The sequence below is a fragment of the Danio rerio genome, chromosome 15 (genome assembly GCF_049306965.1).
Source record: "Danio rerio strain Tuebingen ecotype United States chromosome 15, GRCz12tu, whole genome shotgun sequence".
NCBI lineage: Eukaryota > Metazoa > Chordata > Actinopteri > Cypriniformes > Danionidae > Danio > Danio rerio.
The window spans coordinates 19,576,197-19,601,421 of record NC_133190.1 but is presented as its reverse complement, the minus strand read 5'-3'; the positions used below and the strand labels follow the sequence as shown (position 1 = coordinate 19,601,421).

At 35.9% G+C, this 25,225-nt stretch overlaps 1 protein-coding gene across 1 annotated transcript; it reads left to right on the top strand.

Moving 5' to 3' along the window:
* Positions 1-10: 10 nt before the first annotated feature.
* On the top strand, positions 11-24,978 carry cul5a (cullin 5a). Its single transcript, NM_001328059.1, has 19 exons — positions 11-78; positions 1,210-1,319; positions 2,608-2,707; positions 3,014-3,190; positions 3,269-3,410; positions 7,285-7,430; positions 7,581-7,661; positions 8,577-8,670; positions 9,159-9,289; positions 9,475-9,582; positions 9,873-9,937; positions 12,501-12,633; positions 12,720-12,851; positions 12,946-13,069; positions 17,531-17,706; positions 17,804-17,965; positions 18,604-18,722; positions 18,822-18,945; positions 22,424-24,978. The coding sequence occupies exons 1-19, from the start codon at positions 55-57 to the stop codon at positions 22,616-22,618; spliced, it is 2,343 nt and encodes a 780-aa protein (NP_001314988.1). The 5' UTR covers positions 11-54; the 3' UTR covers positions 22,619-24,978.
* Positions 24,979-25,225: the final 247 nt, after the last annotated feature.

Sequence of the window (25,225 nt, the reverse complement as noted above, 5' to 3'; positions counted from 1 at the left end):
TCCAATACCGAAGCAAATCTCGCGAGACCGGACGAGGGGATAAGTTAAGGAAACATGGCGACGTCTAATTTGTTAAAGGTAAGAGACACTTAAGCCCTTTGCCTCCAAATGCTCCATAAACAGCCAAAACTCCGTTTAGACGCTCATAACCTCCAAACGACTATGTTGTACTATTGACGTTTAGCGGCTTGCTTGGACTCTTCCGTGCATGTCCTGTCAGTTTATAAGATTGTCTTGCAGCCTGTGTTTAGCTAGCTGGCTGTGAGCTAGCTGAGATTAATAAAGCCAATAATCACAACAATGCTGGAGTGCATGTAGACCACCTAAAGCCATAAATCACTCCACTAGGTGCTTATTTACAGTATTGTATTGTTTATAATTATATATCATAAAGAGGCATGTTACTGTTACAGTTAGCACGCATGTTGCTAGCCTGGCCAATGATTAAATGACACTCAGTGTAATGCCTGAGCTAATCATATAAATGTGAACGAGTGTGGATCATTTTGACTTTCATGTGCTTATAGTATCTTGCCTTGTTACGATGTATAATGTCTGGGGAAATTTGTTTTTTTATAGTTTAATTATGTAAAGGAATCATCAGGGAGTTTAAATTAGAGTGTGCATGATGTTTATTTTCATGCAGTTAAATATAGTAGCTGTGTCTCAAAAACATCTAGTGAGCTGCCTACTTACTTTGAATATCATGTGAGTGTTCAAAATTATGTCCAGTTTGACAGGTTAGTATAATTTGAGTCTTTTACTTATCAAAAACCCCTCTTTTCTGTCTATTGAGGATATGATGTCAGTTTGAATTGTATTTGAATTTAAATTGTAGAATATTAGATTTTTTTTTCTCTTTAGTAATTTATTGTACCTTTTGATATTGGCTATTGATTTCATTATTTCTTTATTTAAAGCTCTTAGGTGCCTTGACAAACATATTTTAATCTTAATACAGATGTTGGTCATACATCACAACTGAAATATAGTTGTAATTTATGAGCAATAATATTAAAATGGCTTAAAATATTTTAATGATACAAAAATAATTAAAAATGCCAGTAAATAACCAAGAAAAACAGAAAACAAACAAAAGAATTAAAATGGAAAAGGTAAACTACTGCATATAAGCTGTTATGATTAAATAAAGACATATATCTACTTGTTTTCTAATTATCTGTCTCCCTTTATGCTTATTTTGCCTAGAACAAAGGTTCCCTCCAGTTTGAGGACAAGTGGGATCTTATGCGTCCCATTGTCCTGAAGTTGCTTCGCCAAGAGTCTGTAACTAAGCAGCAGTGGTTCGATCAGTTCTCGTAAGGCCCTGTGAATTCAGATCTTTTTACAACACCAAATTAGAAAAGTTGGGACAGTATGGAAAACGCAAATAAAAAAGAAAGCATTGATTTCCAAATTTACTTTGACTTGTATTTCATTAAAAACAACATGGAAACAATTTTTTTTTAATGTTTTGTCTGGTCAACTTCAGTTCTTTTGTAAATATACATCCTTTTCTGTCATTCCGACATGCCACACATTTAAAAAAAAAAAGTTAGGACAGGAGCAATTTAGAGCTAATCAGGTAAATTGGATAAATAATGAAGTTTAGAAACGGGTAATGTCAACAGGTGATTGTAATTATGATTTGGTACAAAAGCAGCATGCAAGAAAGGTCTAGTCTATTAGGAGCAAATATGGGCAGAGGATTGCCAGTTTTACTACAAATACACGAAAAAAATTGAAATGTTAAAAAACAATGTTCAATGTCTGTAAGACATTTGGATATTTCACCTCCAACAGTGCACTACATAATTAAAAGATTCAAGGAATCTGGCCTCAGGACTACTTTAGCAAACCTTTGTCAAGTACCACAATATTTATTTACATCTACAAATGCCAGTTAAACCTGTAATGTGCCAAAGGGAAGCCCTATGTTAACAGTGTCCAGAAGTGCATCAACTTCTTTGCTCAGAGGCATCTGTGATGGATCATCACAAAGTGGAAACATGGTCATATGAATCAGTTTTTCATGTATATTTTGTGAATAATAGATGCCGTCTGCTCCAGACCAAAGACGAAAATAATTATCCGGACTCTTACCAGCAACAAGTCCAATAGCTAGGATCTGTCATTTACTTGCACTTCTGTGATGCCACCATTAATGCTGAAAAGTACATTGAGATTTTGGAGCACAATATGCTGCCTTCTTTTGCTGGGAAGCCCATGCATATTTCATTAAGACAATGCAAGACCACATTCTCCACATACTACAAAGTCCTGGCTGCGAAGGAAGTGGCTATAGGTATTTGACTGGCCTTTCTGCAGTCCCGACCTGTCTCCAATAGTTTACGTGGCGCATTTTGAAGTGCAAAATGCGACCATGAAAACCCTTTACTGTTGCCCACCTTAAGACTTGTTTGCAGGAAGAATGGGACAAAATTACACCTGGAAAAATGTAACACTTGGTGTCTTACATTTTAGAGATCACTACTTTCCTTTTTTATATGCGTTTACCATACTCTACCAACTTTTTCTGATTTGGGGATGTAGATTCAACAAAATGCTGGTAATCTAAATGTTAAATGTGTCATCTTATTCTTGCAGAGATGTTCATGCAGTTTGTCTATGGGATGACAAAGGACCGGCAAAGATCCATCAGGCCCTCAAGGAGGACATCTTAGATTTTATTAAGCAAGCTCAAGCGGTAAGAGAGGTTTAGGAATTAACTTCACAGTAAACTATCACAAAGTAGTTTTTTTCTTCATATTATTATTATTTTTTTCCCCTCATCATCTTCTTCTTCTTCACTTATGGATAATTTTTTATAGAAACATCTGTTTAGTAGGACTATTATCAATGAATATCCCAACACAACCCATGCTGCTCAGGGTGCAATATAAAGGGATAATTCATTTTTACATACCAGTTTGAATAGTTTTATTCTGTTGAACATGAAAACAAAATAGTTCTTCATCTGAATCATCTCGCATTGTTGATCATTGGTGTTTAGCGAGTGCTCAGTCACCAAGATGACACGGCGCTTCTCAAGGCTTACATCGTGGAGTGGAGGAAGTTCTTCACACAGTGTGACATTCTGCCCAAGCCCTTTTGCCAGCTGGAGATCACTCTGATGGGCAAACAGGGCAGCAGCAAGAAGTCCAATGTGGAGGATAGCATTGTTAGGAAGGTGAGTGGGATAGAGCTTGCTTGTAGCACATTTTCCTAGATTGGGATTCATCCTTTTGGGCTTATTGTGTTCCTGCAGCTGATGCTGGACACTTGGAACGAGTCTATATTCTCCAACATCAAGAATAGATTGCAGGATAGTGCCATGAAGTTGGTACATGCTGAACGGCTGGGAGAGGCGTTTGATTCGCAGTTGGTCATTGGGGTCAGAGAGTCATATGGTGAGTTTTTTTTATCTTTTTAATAAGAGATTTCTGTGTTTTTGATGGATGATGTTGTTGAGGCTGTATGATATTGGAAAAATTGGGCATTGTGATATTTTTTATTTTCTTTTATGAATACAATTTTACCAGATGATTTAAGCCGCTTTGGAAATTTGGAAACAAGTCATTAATTTAGATTGATAGGGATGGGGATTGTAAGTGAGTAAATCATTCATATGATATAATAAACAAATTACTGTATTAACAAAATTAACTAATTTATGTATAGATACATACAATAAAAATCTCTTTAAGGCAAATCATTTCACTCCACATTCATCTTTGAAACGGCTCTTGGGCATGCCAGTGCAAGCTCTTTTTTGAATGGGGAAACATCAAATTTTCCAAAACCTTTGGTCAAGCTTATGATTAAAATTCATATATGGAGGCACCAGTGAATTGAACTCTTTAATTGTCTTTTAAATTTTGATTCATGAATCAAAATCATGAATCATTACAAAGGTTTTCAGGTTGCACAAGCTAATGTGCATGTGCATTCGAAAGGAACAAGATCACGACATCAACCCTATTTACGCCTGTTTCTGAAGGCCACATTTAGATGTCATTCTGTTACTCCAACTATAACTACCATAAGAACAAATACCTTATGTGTTGCACAATATCATTCTCCTAATAATGCTGCGGCCAATCGCGCTGGTCTTCTGAAGTAATTTCCAACCTAATCCAGATGGCAAATCTCATACCAAAATGACAATGACCTCTTTGTTTATGTTTTGTGTGTGTTCAAATGATTTCCGACATGTGATTTGTGTTTGACTGGTAGAAATCCATGAAGTCAGAGTTTGGTTTTGTTTCGTGCAGATTACAAAACCAGAGAACATTTATTTCCAACTGTATTTGGTTTGTTTAGATGTAGAAGTTTCAAGCTTTATGTAGATATATCGCTCATGTCTGTGAGGCAAGGATTTGCTAAGATTTCCCCTCCCCCAGAAAAATCATCAGCCATCATTAGTGATCAATGATTTGCTCATTTAGTTAAAGGCGAAGCTTCTTTTTCTAGAGTGAGCATATTGTCTGTTTCACTTTTCCCCATTCAGAATTATATGACTGGCATGTCTTGTGTATTTTACAGTCTTTGATACAATAGAGCAAAGATAAAATTAGATAAAACAGTACTTTGTGGAATTTTGGAGAGTCAAACTAACACTTAATGTATCAATAATGTAGTAATAATAATAATGTCGGAATGCTTTAAACTTTCTTGAAGTGCCCAGACAGTCACGTTTTAAATGTATTAAATTATTAACGTTGATTCCTTTGTTTAAACTCTGAAGTGACTCCACTAGGTCTGCAAAAATATCACAATGTGCGAACTTGCAATAGTTACATTGCAGGACCTGCAATGTCAAATTAATATTATAATAAGCAGCATCCATAGTTCAGAACGTGATTTGTGGGGTCATCGCAAAGTTGAATTTCATTTGGATGTGCTTTTAAGACATTTGAATGTGTAAGATTTCAAGTATGTTTAATAATAAGTTATAATAGTAATAATATGAATTATAATATTATAAGAATATATTAAGAATGTAAATTAATAATAAGTATATAAGAAAGTAATATTATAAGAATAAGTAAAAATATAATTAAGAATAAGTTATAAAGTTTGATGCTTCAACAAAGATTGATTGTATTTAATTGTTTATTCAATGAAGCCTATGACTATATTGTGTTATTTTACATATGATTACTGAATATTTGAGTAGCTCAGTACTGTTAGATTAACAGAAAGATTGTATTTATCTTTGTTCCATTTTATGCCGAAACTCCCCTACAAAATAATCCCAATTAATCTCAAATTATTAATTCTTTCCAAATAGAGTTATAAAATGTCTTGTGAAATTGTATTTATATCACAATATAAATCACAGAAAAACAAAATATTTCATTATGCAGCAAATCTTACATGTTTTCTAAATTGTGGTGCTGATCAACAATAATCCAGACTCAACATTGAACATCCAGTAATGAGACTAATGCAGATGCACACATTGATATATGGATGTGGACATGAAATATTTTGCAACCGTTTCCGTATTTTGTGTTTTCCATTTATTTATGGTTGTAAGTTAAAATAGGGGACATTGTTGTCTGCTCTCTCAACTTTTAATGTTGAAAGTTTAACTATGCACTTTAACAATTTGACATTTATTGACATTTTAGTACTTTGAGACAAGATATTGTTTAAAAAATAACTTAAAGAGAGCTAAGTTTGTAAAATAACAATGTACTGGCAGCTTATTACCAGGTTTTTTGCAGCGTAATATACAACATCAACATAAACGATATATCACTTCTAACCAGGGGCGTAGCCAACAATTTCGAGCCCTATGCAAAAAAATTTCATGTGGACCCCCCAAAGAAACAGGGAAAGGGGTGGATTGATAACCCTTTTCCCCTACTTACTACGCCTCTGCTTTAAACTATTAAAAATGTTTAGAAACTTCACTATTTCAAACTTTTCAATAAGTGAAGAAAAAAAACATGAATCACAAAATATGGAAAACTCTCGATTTACAGATATTTTTTATAGTGTAGGTATTATCAGTTACAAGTAATGCTGCACGGTATTTGAAAAAAAAAAGTGAAATAAAAAAGTGAAATGTTTTGTTTTACTGTGAATATGTATTGTGTTTAGGGTTGGGTCAATAGACAATGCCATCGCCCATCTCCAATGGCCGATAGACATCACTATGCTGAGCCGGCATCTTGACTTTCCACCCCACACCCATTGCAGCAGCAACCTGCTCGCGAAAAATACACTCTTAGGCCCCGTTTACACTTATACTTCTTAGTTTTAAAATAACATTTTAGAACGAAAACGATCCATGTCCACACGGGTGTTTCATCTAGCATTTCTGAAAAGATCTCTGTCTACACTATACTGCTGAAAGTATTGAATTAATCTTGTCTCTGTTTAACGACTCTTTGGTCTTTTGACTCTATCAGGTTACGTGTCACAGTGTCAGTACACTGCTTCAATCTTTTGCTTTCACGCTTGTAAGCAATTTTAGCAAAAAACTTAGATACTTTTGGTTGGTTCCTGTTGGTTTAGCACCTTTTTAACCAACCAAATTTGTCGACGCCATTATATCGACGCAGATCCCTCTGCCTATTCATGCCAGAGTCTCGCGGAAAAAGTGACTGACAGGTGGTAATTTGTGTGTAACTTTATTTTTTTATGATTTGGTTATTGGTAAAACAAAGACCATGCGGGTCAGGTAGTTAAAACGGTAGGCTACAAATAATTAATTCGTTATAGATTAATAAATTATTCATACGTAATTAATTCACCAACGCCTACGACGACGATGCCATCGTCATTTCACATTACACATCGTACGATGCCAAACTGGTCGACATCACCCAACCCTAATTGTGATATGAATACAATTTCACCAGATAATTTGAATAGCTCTGCGTGGAAAGAATTCATCATTTTAGACTGATTGCCAAGATTTCTTAGTGCAGTGCATCTGCGTAAAATAGAATAAACAAATTGTAGTTATAAATAAATAAAATAAATCAAAACAGTGCTTTATACTTTCTGGATAGTTTAACTGTATTTGGATACAAATTGAATAATCAAATGTAAATTAATAACACTGTATATTAACCTTTGATAAAGCTACAAACATTATAATTTCTTATTATGTACCCTTAAAAATACAAGCGAATGTTCTGAACTATGATACCAAGTCAACAATGCAGATTCTGTGATGTGACTACTGCAGATGTACACATTGTGATATTAATGCTGAACCCATATATATCGTGCAGCCCAATCTAAAATCTCTAATCTCTTCCTCAGTGAACCTGTGCTCCAATCCTGAAGATAAACTGCAGATCTACAGGGATAACTTTGAGAAGTCATACCTAGACTCCACTGAGAGGTTCTACAGGACCCAAGCACCGTCCTATCTGCAGCAGAACGGAGTACAAAACTACATGAAATATGTGCGTCCAGGCAGAGATCAGATTTTACACCACATTTTCTCCAAGCAATAGGATTAGATCAGATTGCATAACCAGGGGGAGTGTTATGACTCCTGCTGACACACTGCTTTTCTTTGTTTTTCGTGTTTTCAATCGTGTCTCTGTTTACAGGCAGACGCTAAGTTAAGGGAAGAGGAGAAACGTGCACTACGATATTTAGAGACACGACGTGAATGTAACTCTGTACAAGCAGTGAGTATATGATTGGCTCTTAAGAAATGCATTAATTATACAATTAAGGGCTTCTCACACCACACTTAATCTTGGGATACGATTCCTGCTTTTAACCCTTGGTAACGTAAAATGTCTCATTTTGAAGTGGGGTTACTGCTGCTTTTCGCCCAGAATTAAGAAACCATTTTTAAACCTGAGAGCCTTACACAGGCTGATTCGTTCAATCATAACACTGACAGTGCAGATATACAAATAAGGGAAATGTTAACTAATACCCAGAAGTAATTGTTAATCCCAGTGTAAAAAATGAGCTGAGAGAGGATCACGTGATCTCTACTGGTGCTCCTATTGGCTGTCGTTCAAGAAAGTCGCTTATCACTTGCATAAAATTGAGGGATTTTCAATTTTGTCGCATTGCTCGACACACCCACACGGTCACCAATGGTCTCTGTCACTCCCTTAGAGGAATGTCACCAGAAATCGCTCACTCTCCACTGATATGAGCAATCGATTGTCGCTTTGCTGCTCGTAGTTTAATTGATGCTTCAGTCACACTAGCAGCGACTTTGTAGCTGCCTGTCACGCTGGGTGGTGACCTGCTGCAAATTCCGGTCTGTGTTGCTCTACAACACAAAGAATACAACCGGCCTCTGAATAAGCTGAGAGAGGATCATGTGAAGTTTGTCGCATCGCTCTACATGCCCACACGGTTGCTGTCGCTCACGTAGACGGATGTCGCCAGAAATCGCTCACTCTCCATTGATTTGAACGGTCATTTTGTAACTTGTAGTGTGAATGAGGCTGAGGTGTGAAAAGCCCTTGTGTATAATTTTTACGTTTAGCATTAAAACAGGCATTAATGATTGAATTAGCTGTCAATATTAAATGAAGTCATATCAGCAGTCTGAATTTGTGCACTTTTTTCCTTCACAGCTTATGGAATGTTGTGTGAATGCACTGGTAACGTCATTTAAAGAAACTATCTTAGCTGAATGTCCAGGCATGATCAAAAGAAACGAGACTGACAGTAAGTATGAGATTCTTTTGAAATGTTTTTAAACGTGACCACTTCAGGGATTTTTACTACAGATGCTTAAAGGTTTCATTGATCAATAATAGCTATAAATTGACGTTTTAATTTATTTTAAATATTTATTTTTTAATTTAAAATATAATATCTTCCGGTGATGTAAAGCTAAATATTCAGTGTCTCTCAATCCTTCAGAAAGCATGCTAATATGGTGAAATGGTGCTCAAAAGAAAAATTATCATTAACATTTTCTGCTTAATATTTGTAATATATTGTGGAATCTTTGATTAAATAAAAAGTCAGACCAATATATTTCTTTCTTTTAATACAACATTTTGTTGTCATAACTGTTTATTTTGGTTAATTTAATACTTGTTGAATTAAATGTATACTTTTTTCTTTAAAATATCTTGACACAACTGTAGTCTTTTTTTAAATGTAAGCTTTGTTCCTCTGTGAAGTCTCCCTAAACTCTTCACCCACAGAGCTGCACCTCATGTTCTCTCTCATGGATAAAGTGCCCAATGGGATTGAGCCCATGCTGAAAGACCTAGAGGAGCACATCATCAGTGCTGGACTCGCAGACATGGTGGCCGCTGCCGAGACCATCACAACTGTGAGCACAGCAATCACTGATTAAAAAGAGATTTTGTGACCTTTACACATTTAGAGCATTCATTGGCCTTTGTTATTTACAATATAAATAACTATAATAAATAAATAACTTTAATAAATAACTGTTTTTATTTAAAGGTTTGGCCATCGCTAATGTTGATGCTCTGGTTTAATGTTTCTCTTAAGGATTCTGAGAAGTATGTGGAGCAGCTCCTGACTCTGTTCAATCGATTTAGTAAATTAGTGAAGGAAGCCTTCCAGGATGATCCTCGCTTCCTGACAGCTAGAGATAAAGTAAGCATATCAACCAAACTGTATTCATTCTCATTGTCTCACAGCTGGTCTCAGTACAGTAAGAGGCCTGCATTACTAGATCACACCACAGATGGTTACCAGCGTTCTGTGATGACGGTAGTACAGCGGGAGGTTTTATCTTTTAAGTCTGGTAATCAGAAACAACATTGATGCTTCTAGAACATGATTTGTCATATTTTTAATGCATCACACCTACTGTTTTAATGCCATATATTAATAATAAAAAAATATATATATAATAATAATAATGGTTTTAATTTTCTCCACAGGCATATAAAGCAGTTGTGAATGATGCCACAATATTTAAGTTGGAGCTGCCAATGAAACAGAAGGGGTGAGTAACGACTGCTTTCTAGGAATCTGTTCACACTTTATTTAAGTGTGATGCACTAAATAGCCAACTCCAATGTTCAGTAAATGTATAACAAATTAAGCAAAAATGCAGAAAACAAGTGGCACTGGGTTAAGGTTCTATTTATTAACTAATTTCATTTTTAAACAATGTAATAGATGATAGATACCGAACAGTAATTATTGTGTTTTTGTTATAAACAAACTTTATTATAAATATCAAGTCTAAACAGTTTTTTAAAGCAAAACAGGACCTATTGCATGTTTTGAATGGACTTCAAGTACTTGCATGTCTCTCTCATTTAACACCATTCAAATGATGTTAACTGCATTACATTAGTTGCTTTGAAGTGTAAGCTGCTTTCCATTTTATATTATGAAAAAAATAATTTTTTTCCAAAAGAAAAAAAAAAATCTGAACTTGCACATTAATGAAAACTACAAAAAAAGTGTTGTTTTTCCATTTTCCCCCATTTGCAATTAATAAAATCTTTGCAAAAGGAAATAAAGAGAAAAAAAAAAAATTGGGACATGTATATCCTTGGTCAGAAGGGAATAAAAGTGCTTGTCAAATTGCATACTTATGCACTATTCTACTCCATTCTTTAGTGTAAATAGTGTATGTAGTGTGTTCACACTGAAATAGCTGTTTTATTGTAAAAACAGTAAGTGGACTTTACATACCCAGATGATACACTAATTCAACCATTGGTCACTTCACGCACTCAACAGCTGCAGCTTTGCTCACGTAGCAGAAGGGGCAGAGCTTTCAGGTACTAATGTTAGATTATTTATTTTGGATTGTGAAAACAAAATTATCCCACAAGAGTGACTATGCCAAAAACATTAGTGTTCATTAGTGGGGCAACACTACATACATATACTATGCTATTGATTGTGTTAGTGCATAAGTAAATAGTGCATAGTGTATATTGTGCCATTTGGGACGCAGCTGAAGATATCAAATTTGGCTTTATTAGAAAAAAAAAATCTAATAAAAATTGAAATTTCACAGTAATAAAAACATATAGTATTATCAAACTCATTTTAAAAATGGAAAAAAAGGTCAACTTTTATCACAGGCTGTGAAAAGGGTCCTTATTAAAGTCCATATTTCAGTATTTTGTGCACTCATATAAAAGATGGTTCACATCAAAAAGAAAATTCTGTCATTGATTTCTAACTTTCATTACTTTCGTTAAAATCTTAGAAACACAAATTAAGAAATGACAAATTTGCAGTAATAATTCAGCATTTCTTGTGCTGTTTGCTGTCAAAATGTACACAAATTTACACATCTTTGTTCTTCATTACTTTTTTGACTTTGGTTTTTGTAATTTCTATGAAGGGAACACAGTGACACAAAGGGCTCTATTTTACCGATCTAGGCGCAAAGTCTAAAGCACATGGCGCAAACGCATTAAGGGGTTTGTTTGAAAATACTTCTAATATTTTTAGGATTGAAAAATTTGCTCTGCACCCTGGCGTATGATCTAATAGGGTTGTGCTTATTCTCTTTATGAGTTATGAGTGTGTTTTGAGCATAACGTGCATTAAACCAATCAGAGTCTCATCTCCCATTCGCTTTAACAGTCAGTTGCGTCACGCCATGGTGCATTTGCTATTTGCATGGTGGACTTTGTAAGTGGAAAAACTGAACGCTTCACTAGTGAGAAAAAATAAACAGCTCATCTGCAGCACAAGAATAAAGAACATGCCTCCTCCATTTGGCCTCTTTATCTTACTTTTACTCTTTACTTTACTCCTTTACTTTGGTGGAGTAAGGAAACCGTGGAAACTCACTCCACTGAAGACATCCATTAGCCTACATATTTTAATAACATTTTAATCCTTATTTTTTATATGTAAAGATATTTGTGTATTGCTGTACATCCTATGTGTATTAAGTAATGTTTAAGCATTTGGACCCGCATAGGAACACAACTAACATGCTCTGCGCTGGACTTTTAGACCAGCTTTTAGTTAGTCAATGGCGCTGTCTATTTCAGTTCCTCAAAATAGCAACGCACCAACAATGCGCCTTAACACACCTCCTTTATAGACCAGCACACCCATGAGTCCACAAAGTGGCACAAATGGATTTGCTGTTTAAACAATGTGGCACAAAACATGAAAATTAGTGTTGAGCTGCTCTAAAAGTAATAACAAACCATGCCAAACACGTCTTGCGCCTTATTACGCCTGGTGTAAGATAGGGCCCAAAGAGAAAAAACACTCATAAATGACACACAAATGACTTTAAATTACTAAAAAAAAGTAAAAAATACATTTTATGATCAATACAACAAATACTGCCTTGTACAAATAGGCTGAATGCATGCTGCAATAATGTCATAAGACACAACTAAAACAGGTCACACACCTGTAGAGAAATGCAGTACCTGCTGGAAATGTAGCTACTTTCTCAGTAAAAAGTCTGTGATATTTAGGCTTCAAGTGGAAACCCTTTATAAAAACTACATGAGGGTAATGGAATGAGGACAGAACTTTTGTATAATATTTTTCTTCAATGTCTTTAAACACAGAGTGGGCCTTAAAACACAACCAGAGTCAAAGTGTCCGGAGCTGCTTGCTAACTATTGCGACATGCTGCTAAGAAAGACGCCACTCAGCAAAAAGCTGACCTCAGAGGACATCGAGCTCAAACTAAAGGAAGTGGTGAGAGACTCTATTGTTGTCACATGTTGTTTGCTCATCTGTTGTCCTTAAAAGTGTTTCACAATACTATGAATGTCCTTTTGTAGCTACTAGTGCTTAAATACGTCCAGAATAAGGATGTGTTTATGAGGTACCACAAAGCTCACCTGACCAGACGTCTGATTCTGGACATCTCAGCTGACAGTGAGATCGAGGAGAACATGGTCGAGTGGCTCAGGGTGAGAATAAAAGAGAAATAATATGGTGTGAAAGTCTGTTTGAGGGTTTCATACATTATTCACTCACTGTTCGCTTCAATCGGGCATGTTTCAGGAAGTTGGGATGCCTGCTGACTATGTGAACAAGCTGGCTCGGATGTTCCAGGACATCAAAGTGTCTGAAGATCTTAATCAGGTTTTCAAGGAGATGCACAAACACAACAAGCTGGCTTTACCAGGTGACTTAAAACGCCACTTTCCTTTCTGTATATGCATTTACATTAGCTTTAATCAAAGTTCATTAAAATGAATTACATGAAGATGTATGAACAGAAACATTAAGCATCATGAAAAAAAATGTTTCTTGAGCACCATATCAGCAAATTGGAATGGTACTTTGTACCATGTGACACTAAAGACTGCAGTAACAATGTAAAAATGTAGCTTTGAACTTTTCAATGTATTACAAAAGAAAACTATTATTTTAGATTTTTTCAATTTTACAGTATTTATTTTTGTTTAGATTAAATGAATGCATCCTTGATTAATAAAATAAATAAATAACTTTTAAACAGTGGTTAAAATTATGTTATTATAGCAATAATATATATAAATGTACATTTATTTTCACTGATGTTGTTCTGGCCTTTTGGCTGAGGCCACGAAAGTATGGTTCCGGGCTTTTCTTCGAATGCACTTCACATGCTTTCATTTGATTCTCTGTTAAACGTTTAATTAACCAACAATAAATGCATCAAAATCAAGTTCAAATTTATATCAAATGAAATTCAATATAACACAATAATCTAACAACAACTGAAATATGAAGAGCCTTCGAAAACCAAGCTCTCAAGCATACTTCTACAGCCTCAGCCAAAAGGCCAGAACATCAAGTCAAAACACTGACCCACTTCCATTCTTTCAGCTTACTTCTGTTCCATTTCCCACATCTTCATGATGTTTACATTCAAATTAAAGAACAAAATAAAAACAAAACACCAAACATTAGTGTTTAAATTAACCCAAGCGCCCTTTTAAAAATAGCTATAACAAAGGTTCTGAAATTATCTTGTTATTTGCATCATTGCCAAGTCCTTGCCCACACCAACACTGGTATTTTTCGAAACTGCACTATGCACAACTGGTTCTATGCAGTTTCACTGTTTGTCCACACGAAAATGCAGTGTCAGGTGACTAAAACTGACACTTTATAAAAGGATTTTGCAAAACTCTGCTACAGTGTGATTATGTGGCCGCTACCACCAGAGTTTTCACCTCATGACAAGAGCATGCACACCAAATGTGGTTCTCTGCCTCTGTTCTCACATTTTCATTGATTTGTATGCAATTTACTCATGCAAATACTTAATTCTCTGTTTGGTGTGTGGAGTGCGTTTATTCATATTTATGTTGATAGAGTTGTTTTTTTTTAATGAAAGTAGGAAAAACAAGCATTATAAAAACATAAAAATAAATATTCTAAATTCAAAGTTCCCATGGTCAAAGAAATCTTGAAAATATTTTAAAATATACATTTTTTACAAACACTTATGATTGGTTCATAAGATCAGCCAGGGGTGTTTTTCCCAAAACATCATTAGCCAACCAAGGTCGCAAGTTCTGTCATTACAAACATAGTTTGTTGATTTGCTGTTTCCCAAATCCATCGCTCCAACGAACATTCGCAAACTGCGTTGCAAACTTGAGCACTCGCTGTAGTTAGAAACATAGTTACTGGCTGTGTTCTATTCCCACTTATCCCCCTATGCCCTATTCATTTAGAACATTCTAACATTCAAAGTTGGAATTATTAAAAATAAAAAAAGCATTAAGCTCATCTCTCTTAGATGTAATTTGCTTTCAAAGTATTTTTACAGTTCAGTTTTAGCGATCTTCATGTTTACAGTAGTGCTCCCTTCACAGTGCACTTTTAAAACATTGATGTCATTTTGAACACAGCCTCATGGCGAAAGCTATAGGTGACCTATTATTAAAAAGCTAAATTTATGTTACGTCTCCAAAGTTTGTGAAAACAAAAAGCATACGTTAATTCTTTAATTTAGAGTGGGTTATCAGTATCTGTACTTTATATGACATGGGCCTGCAGGTAAGAACTTTCTGCAGTGGTTTACAAGTGTCAAATTGTAAAAAATTTTGACTTTTCTAAAAAATAAATAAACAATATCCTACTTAATAATAATAATAATTATTATAATTATCATCATCATCATTAATATTATTATTATTAAAGTATGATTTTTTTATTTCTAATAAATATTAAATATTAAGTTCATTTTATAATAAATAGCCTCGTTATTTATTTATATGATTTATATGATATTAGTTTTAGCTTTTGTAAGTGATATATTTTAGAATAGAATATGGAATAGTCAACTTCTCAATAATATTAGTAAAGCAAACGTAGGCCCTATATGTGCCATTTACATATATTTCAGTTAATATGGAAAGCGAGTGCATGTTTTTACCAAATCTAATATTGAATTTTATTTTAAATGTGTGTTTGTGTAAAACAATATAATTTGCACAAAGAAATTATGTTTTTTTTTTCTAAAAAAGTAGTTACTCCACCCAGTTTGGAGCATCATTATGGGCGTTTTATGTTATAACTAACGTGGTTCAAGCGATGGATCTGCGACAGAGAAACTACGGGTTTTGGGAAACACTCGTCACTACATCGTTCTTTTCCCAACCGATACATTGTACTATGATAGTTCAGCTGCGAGTTACGTCATTGTTTGGGAAACGCACCCCAGATCATTAAATACTGATCAAGTCATTAAAGGTCATTATCAGCTGATTAATAGGAGCACCTCTAGTGAAAATATGTAATACTGTTAATAATCTACAATGATATGATGTGAAAATGGTTGGTCTAAGGCAGTGGTTCCCAACCTGGGGGCGCCAGAGTTCAAAAGGGGAGCGCGGGAGAGGATAAGTGTTGAGGTAGAAAAAGGCATAAAAATGCTCCACTATTATAGGGCTTTGCAATTAATCAAAAATCCGATTTCGATTTCGGCTTCAAACGATTATAAAAGAGCATTAATCGAGATAAATGATTATTGCATCATATACCGCCACTTTCCAGTTGTACACGTGTTGTAGCTCTTAAAAGCGCGAAAGAGCGCGTGCTTATGTGTGTGCGCAGAACGCACACGCAGTCAGAAGTATGCGGCCGGTCAGCATTCGCTCTCATTCGCACACTGAGACGAGCAGAGGAGCGCAGACATCTAAAGTCATCTTAACGTGAGCGCTTTAATGGTCAAATAGGTGTCAAAACGCGGTGTTTAGTGATTATTTATATTAACCCTGATTTGTGTAATAAACAAACGAGTTGAGGATCAAAAGACGTGAAAGAGAAACTATTAAAGAGACAGTGCGCTATAATCCTTCTGCCGCCTGTTTTTATCATTATTAATCAAACAACGAGAAAGCCTTCGCTGCTCTTGACTGAAGAACTGCTGTAGCTAAAGTGTTTTTCTTACAGTGAAGATGCTTAAAGCACAGTTTGTTTCATATTTTTATTTTACTGTATTTATTTCTCTCTCCTTTGCAGGGTGGAAAATAACTGTATGTATACACTTGAAGTCAGATTAGCCCTCCTGAATATTAGCAACCCTTTTCCTCCCCAATTTCTGTTTCATGGAAAGATTTTTTTTAACTTATTTCTGAACATGATAGTTTTGATATCTCATTTCTAATTACTGATTTCTTTTATCTTTGCTCTGATGACAGCACATAATATTTCACTAGATATTTTTCAAAATACAAGAATTCAGATTAAAGTGCAATTCAAAGGCTTAGGGTAATTAGGCAAGTCATTGTATAACAGTAGTTTCTTCTGCAGACAATCAAAAATATATATTGCTTAAGAGGGCTAATAATATTGACTTTAAATTGGTTTCAAAATATTTAAACCTGCTTTTATTCTAGCTAAAATAAAACAAATAGAAGAAAAAATATTATAGAAAATACTGTTAAAATTCCTTGCTCTGTTAAACATAATTTGGGAAATATTTATAAAAAAAAATCTCAGGAGAGCTAATAATTTTGACTTCAACTGATAATCTTTTGAATAATTGTGATTACAATTATGACCAAAATAATCGTGATTATGATTTTTCCCAAAATCGGACAGCCCTACTATTATATATGTATTTTTAAGTACCAAAAAAAATCTATAAACACATGCTTAAAATTCCAACATAATAGTAAAAATAATTAAAATAAATAACTTTAAATAATTATTTAAATTTTGCTCACTCACGCAACTTGCTTGTCAATGTGTCGTAAAGGCAAAATCAAAACAAAAATGGCAGAGAAACGTAAATGCAGTGATTCTTCAGAGGCGAAGAAAAAGATTAGACAGTATGACAAAGCCAACCTAAATTTTGGTTTTATTGAAGGCCAAGACAAGTTAAAACCGACTTATTTATATTTTCTATACATATTATACACACACACACACACACACACACACACACACACATATATACATATATAAATATATATATATATATATATATATATATATATACACACACACAGTACATATGTGTGTGTGCGCGTGCGTGTGTATTTATATGGTGGGGGGGCTCCAATGTTTGTATATGTTCATGTGGGGGGGCCCCAGAGAAAAAGGTTGGGAACCACTGGTCTAAGGTCTCTTTTTCACTTGCCAGCGGACTCTGTAAACATCAAGATCTTGAATGCTGGAGCGTGGTCACGCAGCTCAGAAAAAGTGTTCGTGTCTCTGCCCACTGAGCTGGAAGACCTCATCCCTGAGGTGGAGGACTTCTACAAGAAAAACCACAGCGGCCGCAAACTCCACTGGCATCACCTCATGTCCAATGGCATTGTGGGTGTATTTTATACACTACCTTTTTATTGATTTGTAGCTACTGTAAATAAATATTTGCAACTAATAGCTAATCAGACCGTGTGCTCTTTGGTAGATCACGTTCAAGAATGAAGTAGGGCAGTATGACCTGGAGGTCACAACCTTTCAGCTGGCTGTACTTTTTGCCTGGAACCAAAGACCACGAGAGAAGATCAGCTTTGAGAATCTGAAACTTGCCACTGAGCTGCCTGACGCTGAGCTGAGGAGAACTCTCTGGGTAAGAGCATCACGGAGTACGTTTACATGGACACCAATACTCCAATTAAGACAATACTCTGATTAAGAGTCTACCATGTAAACTGCGACTTTTAATGACCTTAATTCGACTGAAGTCATAATTGAAATAAACAGAAATCAAATGAAGACATGTGGAGTATTGCTATTTTAGTCACACTATTGAAGTGCAGTACATGTGTGACGTAATGATGTTAATCGAATTATGTGCTATAACATGTAAAACGGGATCATGAAGGGAACATTCAAAAAGTAACTCATGTAAACACCTTAATCACACTATTGTCTTATTCAGATTAAGGCTAATAATTAGATTTCTGATGTCCATGTCAACGTAGTCAGTGATTGCCTGTATGCTCCTTTTTATTTGAGTCACAGCAGACTGGACCATTTCACCAACCAGAGTAGAGTAGGATCCCAAAAAGACGGGGTTTATAGCTTTCAGTATAAAGAATTTCAAATGTTGGATTGTGTATGAATAAAATTCAAATGCATTTTGGCATTGGATGGATGTAAACTTATTGTAGGTATCTTTAGCATAATATTTTTGCTGTTAAAGAGACCTGTTGATGGATGTTGTATCATCATGTTCTTCTTAACTTTCCCTCTCTTTGTGTACAGTCTCTTGTTGCCTTTCCAAAGCTCAAACGCCAAGTGCTGTTATATGAACCTCAAGTGAGCTCTCCCAAAGACTTCACGGACAGTACATTGTTTTTTGTTAACCAGGAATTCTCCTTGATGTAAGAAAATCTCATGTTTGTTGCTTTTTATCACTATTATTTATTTATTTTGAAATGATCCTTTAATTGTGAAAAAAAATTTTTGTTGTTTATCTTCAGAAAAAACTCCAAGGCTCAAAAGAGGGGAAAGATAAACCTAATTGGCCGATTGCAGCTAACAACAGAGCGAATGAGAGAGGAGGAGAATGAAGGCATCGTCCAGCTTAGAATATTAAGAACACAGGTATGAGAGTCAAAATCTTTAAAGGGAACCCCCAAATGTTATGATTGTATGCTTTAATACACCGATAATATAAATGATTATAAGTTTATAGCGCACCATTGTTTTAGGTGTGCAGTTGGTTCCGCGTTGAGGTCAGACGGTTGAAATACAATACTGAACGAATGCCATATTTTAAAACAAGAAATGTTAGATGCTTGAAAACAACTGTTACATAACTGAAGAACATTGAATGGATATAAATGTGTTGTTATATCTATTGTCCTACTCACTGCAGTAAAACTGAAGAAAGCAGTGAACATGAATTCCTGAGCTATAGTTTAGTAAAGTATTCATTATGGGTCACCCTGATCAGGCTTGCGTCTCCACTCCAAATGGTACCATTATGTTTCGCACTCTCCCCATCTTTGATACCCAGCTGAAGTGCCCTTGAGCAAGGCTCTTAACCCCTAATTGCTCCCCAGGCTCTGGAAGCAATAGCTTCCCACTGATCTTGGTGTATGCTCACAGTGTGTGTATGTGTGTGCTCTTGAATGGGTTAAAAGCAGTGGACCAGTATTGAGCTCACTTCGACAAGGCCCAATTCTACCCCATAGCCCTTCCCCTTCTATCACATGAAGGAGTAGGGGTGTCCCAATTCTTTTTAGCTTGAGGGCGTAGGGATAAAGGGAAGGGTAGAAAGCAGGTCCTAAATAACCCTTTAAACTGAGATTTATCAGGACCACACTCGAAACCAAGAGATACAAAAATTTCACAAATACACCATCTACAACAGCAGCATCTCTACATGTCTACACAAGTCAGGCTATGCACAAATAAGTATTTTTTAGCATTATTATGATATTTTTTGGCTATCCATAATTATAACAACTTCTTTTTCACATCTGTAACTCGTTGACACTCGAATACTTTTTTACATCTGTAAGTAATTAACACTCGAATACCCTGTCCAAAATCTAGTGTCAGGGAATGAGCTTTTTACAGTGTCTGGTATAATGTTGATGTTGTTTTCGTGTGTTTACATAGATGAATATGGCCACAATGTAAATACACAGTACAGTTACGAGCTTATTGCCACATTATATCGTTATGATAATGTTGTAAAAAAAAGAAATGATTGAAGAAGAAGAGAGAACCCAGTCCAGGACACTCGAAACAAGCAGAATTCCTTTATTGAGACATGTTGGTTAATCTGCAGTCATACAGCGTCTTTAGGATATCCATGTGTCTGCAGAGCCCTACTAGAGGTCCACAGTCTGCAAGTTCTATCACAAGTCTAATTTGAGACAAAGATGTCCTGTCTATATTCTCCTGTTAGGAGGAGGGGAGATGGCTAAACTAAGCATGCAAATTCGGTATTGGAGTCAGCATGGCAAATTGGCATATAGGTGTTAAAAACTGGCCCAGCTACTGACCACACAAGTTAATCAACACAAGGGTTACTGTAAAAGCAACACCCGTAAAACCTGCCCATAGCATTTGCATCTCTTTGGCCTAGCCAGTAGTCAGAAAGACAAAGGGAAAATATCCCTCCTAGCTGGGATGTTCATGAAATGATATAATAAAAAACCAAAGAATATAACTTTTCAGTTTTATATAGATTATTGTTCATTTGAAATTAGATTATATAAATTTATATATCCACAATAACATGATATCGTTGTCTTGAAGATGAATACCAAAAAATAATGCAACTGGAATTACTACAACAGTCACCATCGTCAATCTCATATGAAGTAAGAGCTCGCGATGACATATGATGACATGTGCAGGTGTTGTAGTGGTGTCCCCATTTCTTAGGGGTTGAAGCCCTTCCCCTTCACACTTTGTTTCAAGGGCCAAGGGGAAGGGGTAAAATAATAGAGTTAGGCTTGGGCCTTAATATGGTGTATGTCAGAAAGTTGCGATCAACATCTTTTGTGTTCAAAGAAGAATTTAAAGATTGCAATTGTTTGTGCTCCGGTTTCCCCCACAAGTCCAAAGACGTGGTACAGGTGAATTGGGTGAGCTAAATTGTCTGAAGTGTATGTGTGTGAATGAGTGTTTGTGGTGTTTCCCAGTGATGGGTTGCAGCTGGAAGGGCATCCGCTGCATAAAATATGTGCTGGATAAGTTGGCGGTTCATTCTGTTGTGGCGACCTCAGATTAATAAAGGGACTAAGTCAAAAAGAAAATAAATTAATAAAAAAATAAAACTTTGGTGCTCGAGTTCTTTTATGTGCCCAAGTTATTTTATTTAAATGTAGTCAATCATCAAGTGCCACAAAAAGAGAGAGAGGAAGGACGGTGCCTTGTGAATGGCCCAATGTATTGATATGTTAGCTTGTTCTCCTGTTCTTGCTTTTTGGCACGTGGCTATTTGTCACAAAACAAACAAAATGACCCTGGTTAATTGCTGCACATTGTCATTCTATTACTAGTGTTGTGTTTCGTCTTTGTATTTAAAAATAGCAAGTCCTGCGTGGTTTTTCCATGAACAAGTTACAATTCTCTGTAACCCAACCAGTCAGTATGAAAGTGGTACTTTTTTTAAAAGTGGAAATGGACGTAAATGCGTACTGTACCAAACCGTAACGCTGTTGCACTTTAAAACTAGAATTTTCATTCAAAGGCCACACAAAATGGCATCGTCCTAGCATTTGAAGTTGTGTAGCTGTAAAACATATCAGGTAGTGCCTGTAGTTCACTAAATACAACCATCTGATGTCATCGACCTAATAGCACCCTCCATATTCATGAATCTTTTAATCTTTAATGGGCTTTCTACTACATATTCAGTAAGACTTATTATGTTTGTTATAATATTTCATGCAAATCATAATATCTAAGATTACATTTAACCCCTTCAGACCCTGCGTCCATTACAATGGACATCACATGACATCCCATTTTTCTGAAATTTGGAACATAATTCAGGTCTGAAGGGGTTAATGGCCATACACACACCTATAATGAAAACTGTGAGATGACTATAACAATAAGTACATTAGTGTCTACATCAGGGGACAAATGTTTTGTTTTTCATAAACATGCACTGCAGTTATGTTGATGTCTTCAACTTGTTAAAGTAGGATAAATGTTTTTGTCATTTATCAGGTTTAACTTTTAAACCGTTTGTATAGTTGAGTAGATACAGCCTGATCGCGCAAGGAAACTTAAGTATTTTTCATTTTGTCAGTTTAATGGCTAATTCGTATGAATTTGTACGAGTTCAGTCGTACGAAAATGTACGATTTGAAAAAGGAGGCATGGCACCCAACCCCACCCCTAAAACCAACTGTCATTCGGGATGTGCAAATCGTACTGGGATCGTACGATTTCATAAGAATTAACTAAAAAATCAAAAAGGTACGAATTGCAGTGAGATAGCATTGTTATATTTACGTTATTTTATTGCGTCAAATAATGTTCACACACCCTAGCATCCACATTAAACTGAGGTATTCTTGGGGCTAAACGTTCTTTCTTTCTTTCATTTCAGGAGGCCATCATTCAGATCATGAAGATGCGCAAGAAGATCACAAACGCTCAGCTGCAGACCGAACTGGTGGAGATCCTGAAGAACATGTTCCTTCCTCAGAAGAAAATGATCAAGGAGCAGATCGAGTGGCTCATCGAGCATAAGTACATCAAGAGAGACGAGACGGACATTAACACTTTCATCTACATGGCGTAGCGCGGAAACGACTCTGGAGGAGATCCGTAAGCGTTCGAGAGGACGACGCTCCTGTCGACGATCAGCAGCGGGGAGGGATGGTGATCTCCAACTTACTGCTTAGGCTGCTGGTCTGGTGGCGTAGTCACGAGCTTGTTTTAACAACAGACAGTCACACATCAGATTTAAAAAATGTATTTAAAAAATTAAATCCCTGCCTTACCTTACAGTCAAGACACATGGGATGAGGATAGGAGATAAAAAAAATAGGAAAAAAAAGACAAAAGGATTCTATTTTTGCCATTGGTAGTCAGTATGCATGGTGGGCGGTTTGCCTTTTTGTGTGTACATCTCCAGCAGCATGCGGTCAGTGGGAATGTCACATTCATCCGAGGACTTGTTTGTGTGTGCCGTGTTACGAGTGTTTTTTTCCCCTTTCCCCAACATCCTTCCCCCTGGAGCCCGACGCACAGCCCAGAATGAGAGCTGCAAACACCTGGTGCATGCCGACACTGAAGAGCACGGGCCGGGAGAGAGGACTAGCATTAGCACTTTCTCACTCTCACCACAATACGTCAGCATGGCTTTATTTGGGTTGTTTTTAAACTACTTGGTTTTTGTTGACTTTTTTCTGTCAAAAATTTGCCGCCATCCTTAAGCTATAAAAGAGGCTGATGTGACTGGTTACTTTTGGTGAGACTTGGCAACAGTTCAGAAGTCACAAATGGTCAAGCTCTGCTAGCAGACTTCTGTGGGCAGAGATCTGGCAGATTACAATGGGTTTTTTTAGGTGGGGGGTGTGCTTGCATTACCAGTATGCACCAAATCAGAAGGTCAGTTGTCAGTTTTCTTTTTAGCTAAACTTTTTTTCCGTTAACAATCTCAAACAGTGACTGAATTGCAGACAGATTTATTTTGAGGGTCTGGTATAAGGTGGCCCTACTAACGTCCTGTAACGTATGTTGAATTTTAGACAAACTCTAGTTAATTCTCATGGCAAACACAAGTGGTAAAGCACAGGAGTCTGAGTAAAGCAAGCAGCGCTCCAACCTCAGGTAAAGTAGGGCAGTTATTTTAATAGCAGGGTGAGCTAACTTTCATTAGCGCCTCACGGTTTTTGCTAATCACATATTGCCAAAGCAAAGCACAAGAGTGCTGGTCTCAAAATCAAATAACGTACTATAGTGATTGTGTTCCCTTTGTTTCCGAGGTCGCCCTGAGAAAGCCTCATCAGTTTCCGCCAACCACATCTAGTGAAAAAAGGATGCCTGGCCTTTTATTTTAACCCTATTATGAACAAAAGCTTGTGCAATTACTAATCAGCTGTTTATTAATATTAACATTGTGAAAACAAAAAGTATTATTTTCCAGGCGGATTACAAATATTATGAGTGTCTGGTCAGTAGTTTTGAATTACGGTTAAAGTCAGACATCAGTTTGTTCACCGCTTGCGTCATCTATACAGAAAAGAAGCCATGTTCACTGGCTGGTGCCATCTAGATTTGATTGTATATTCACATCCAAACACAAAACACGTCATCTAAAAAAGATCTGCGTTTGCGTCCCAATGTAACTGCTGTCCATCTTAACTATCACGTTTTCTGTCAGTCATGTCCATTTTCTTTGTTTTTAATGCAGTCAAGTCACTAATATGTCTGTTTTCACACGGTAACTGCAAATAGTGGGAAGGATTGTACTGCAAAGGCTTTCTTTATAAGATCCAGATGTACAACAGTGTTTAAGAACATTGTGTTACTTGATTGTCCACTTTATTTATTGATAACTTAAGCATGTTTGAGAGAATGAGTGTGCGTGCGTGTGTGTGTGTGTATATGTATGTATGTATGTATGTGTGTGCGCTTAAGAGCCTTTTACAACAGGGTGCTGTCATATCCTGTTACGTTTATGCATTTTCATTTTTGAAATTTAAAATGGATGTTTCTGCTGACTGTATGTTTTCCTCTATCAATTTCTCTAAGGTAAATACATATAATTTTATTAAAACAAGCACTATGATTTTCATATTTATCAATCACAGTTGGATTTGTTTGTGTGTGTGCTTGTTTCATTCTGAAGCCAATTGTTTATTTTTTTTCTTTTGAATGCAGTCCCAAAACTGAGATTTCAGTTCATTGTAGTGGAAGATGATGGAATTGAATAAAAGAAATGGTGTGAATGACTTTACACAAGGAAATGCTACATGAAATTATGAATACTTATCGTTTGCGATTGGTTTTTCTCTGATGCACATGAAATGTTTCTGTAAGTAGAGTCTGTGTGCACATCTTTCAGTGGTATAATGCAATAAGTGAGCGTGAAACAAGATCTTTGAAATCTGTTGATGGAATTTTCTCTAATAAAGTTGCGTACACGTATGAGCACTTACTATTAAGTTCATTATATTGTACTGGAAGGGTCCTATGTGTGATCATTTTTAGTGTTTAAGTCATTTTTAATGTGTTGTTTCCTCACTCCACTACATCACACACTAGCAGGAGTGTTTGTCTTATTTCTCACTTTTGTTTTTGCAGAGTTACTTCCATCATTGTTACAGGATAAGAGTTTTGTTTATTAAATCATGAGTTAATAAGATCAGTTTATCTTTGTAACTTTAATGAGACCTCCTCT

What these genes read in the sequence shown, in the direction of transcription:
- cul5a (NM_001328059.1), top strand. Translation starts at nt 55, where the DNA reads ATGGCGACGTCTAATTTGTTAAAG. An exon ending in CAGTGGTTCGATCAGTTCTC is followed by an intron (nt 1,320 to 2,607) that starts GTAAGGCCCTGT and finishes TTATTCTTGCAG; the next exon opens with AGATGTTCATGCAGTTTGTC. An exon ending in TTATTAAGCAAGCTCAAGCG is followed by an intron (nt 2,708 to 3,013) that starts GTAAGAGAGGTT and finishes ATTGGTGTTTAG; the next exon opens with CGAGTGCTCAGTCACCAAGA.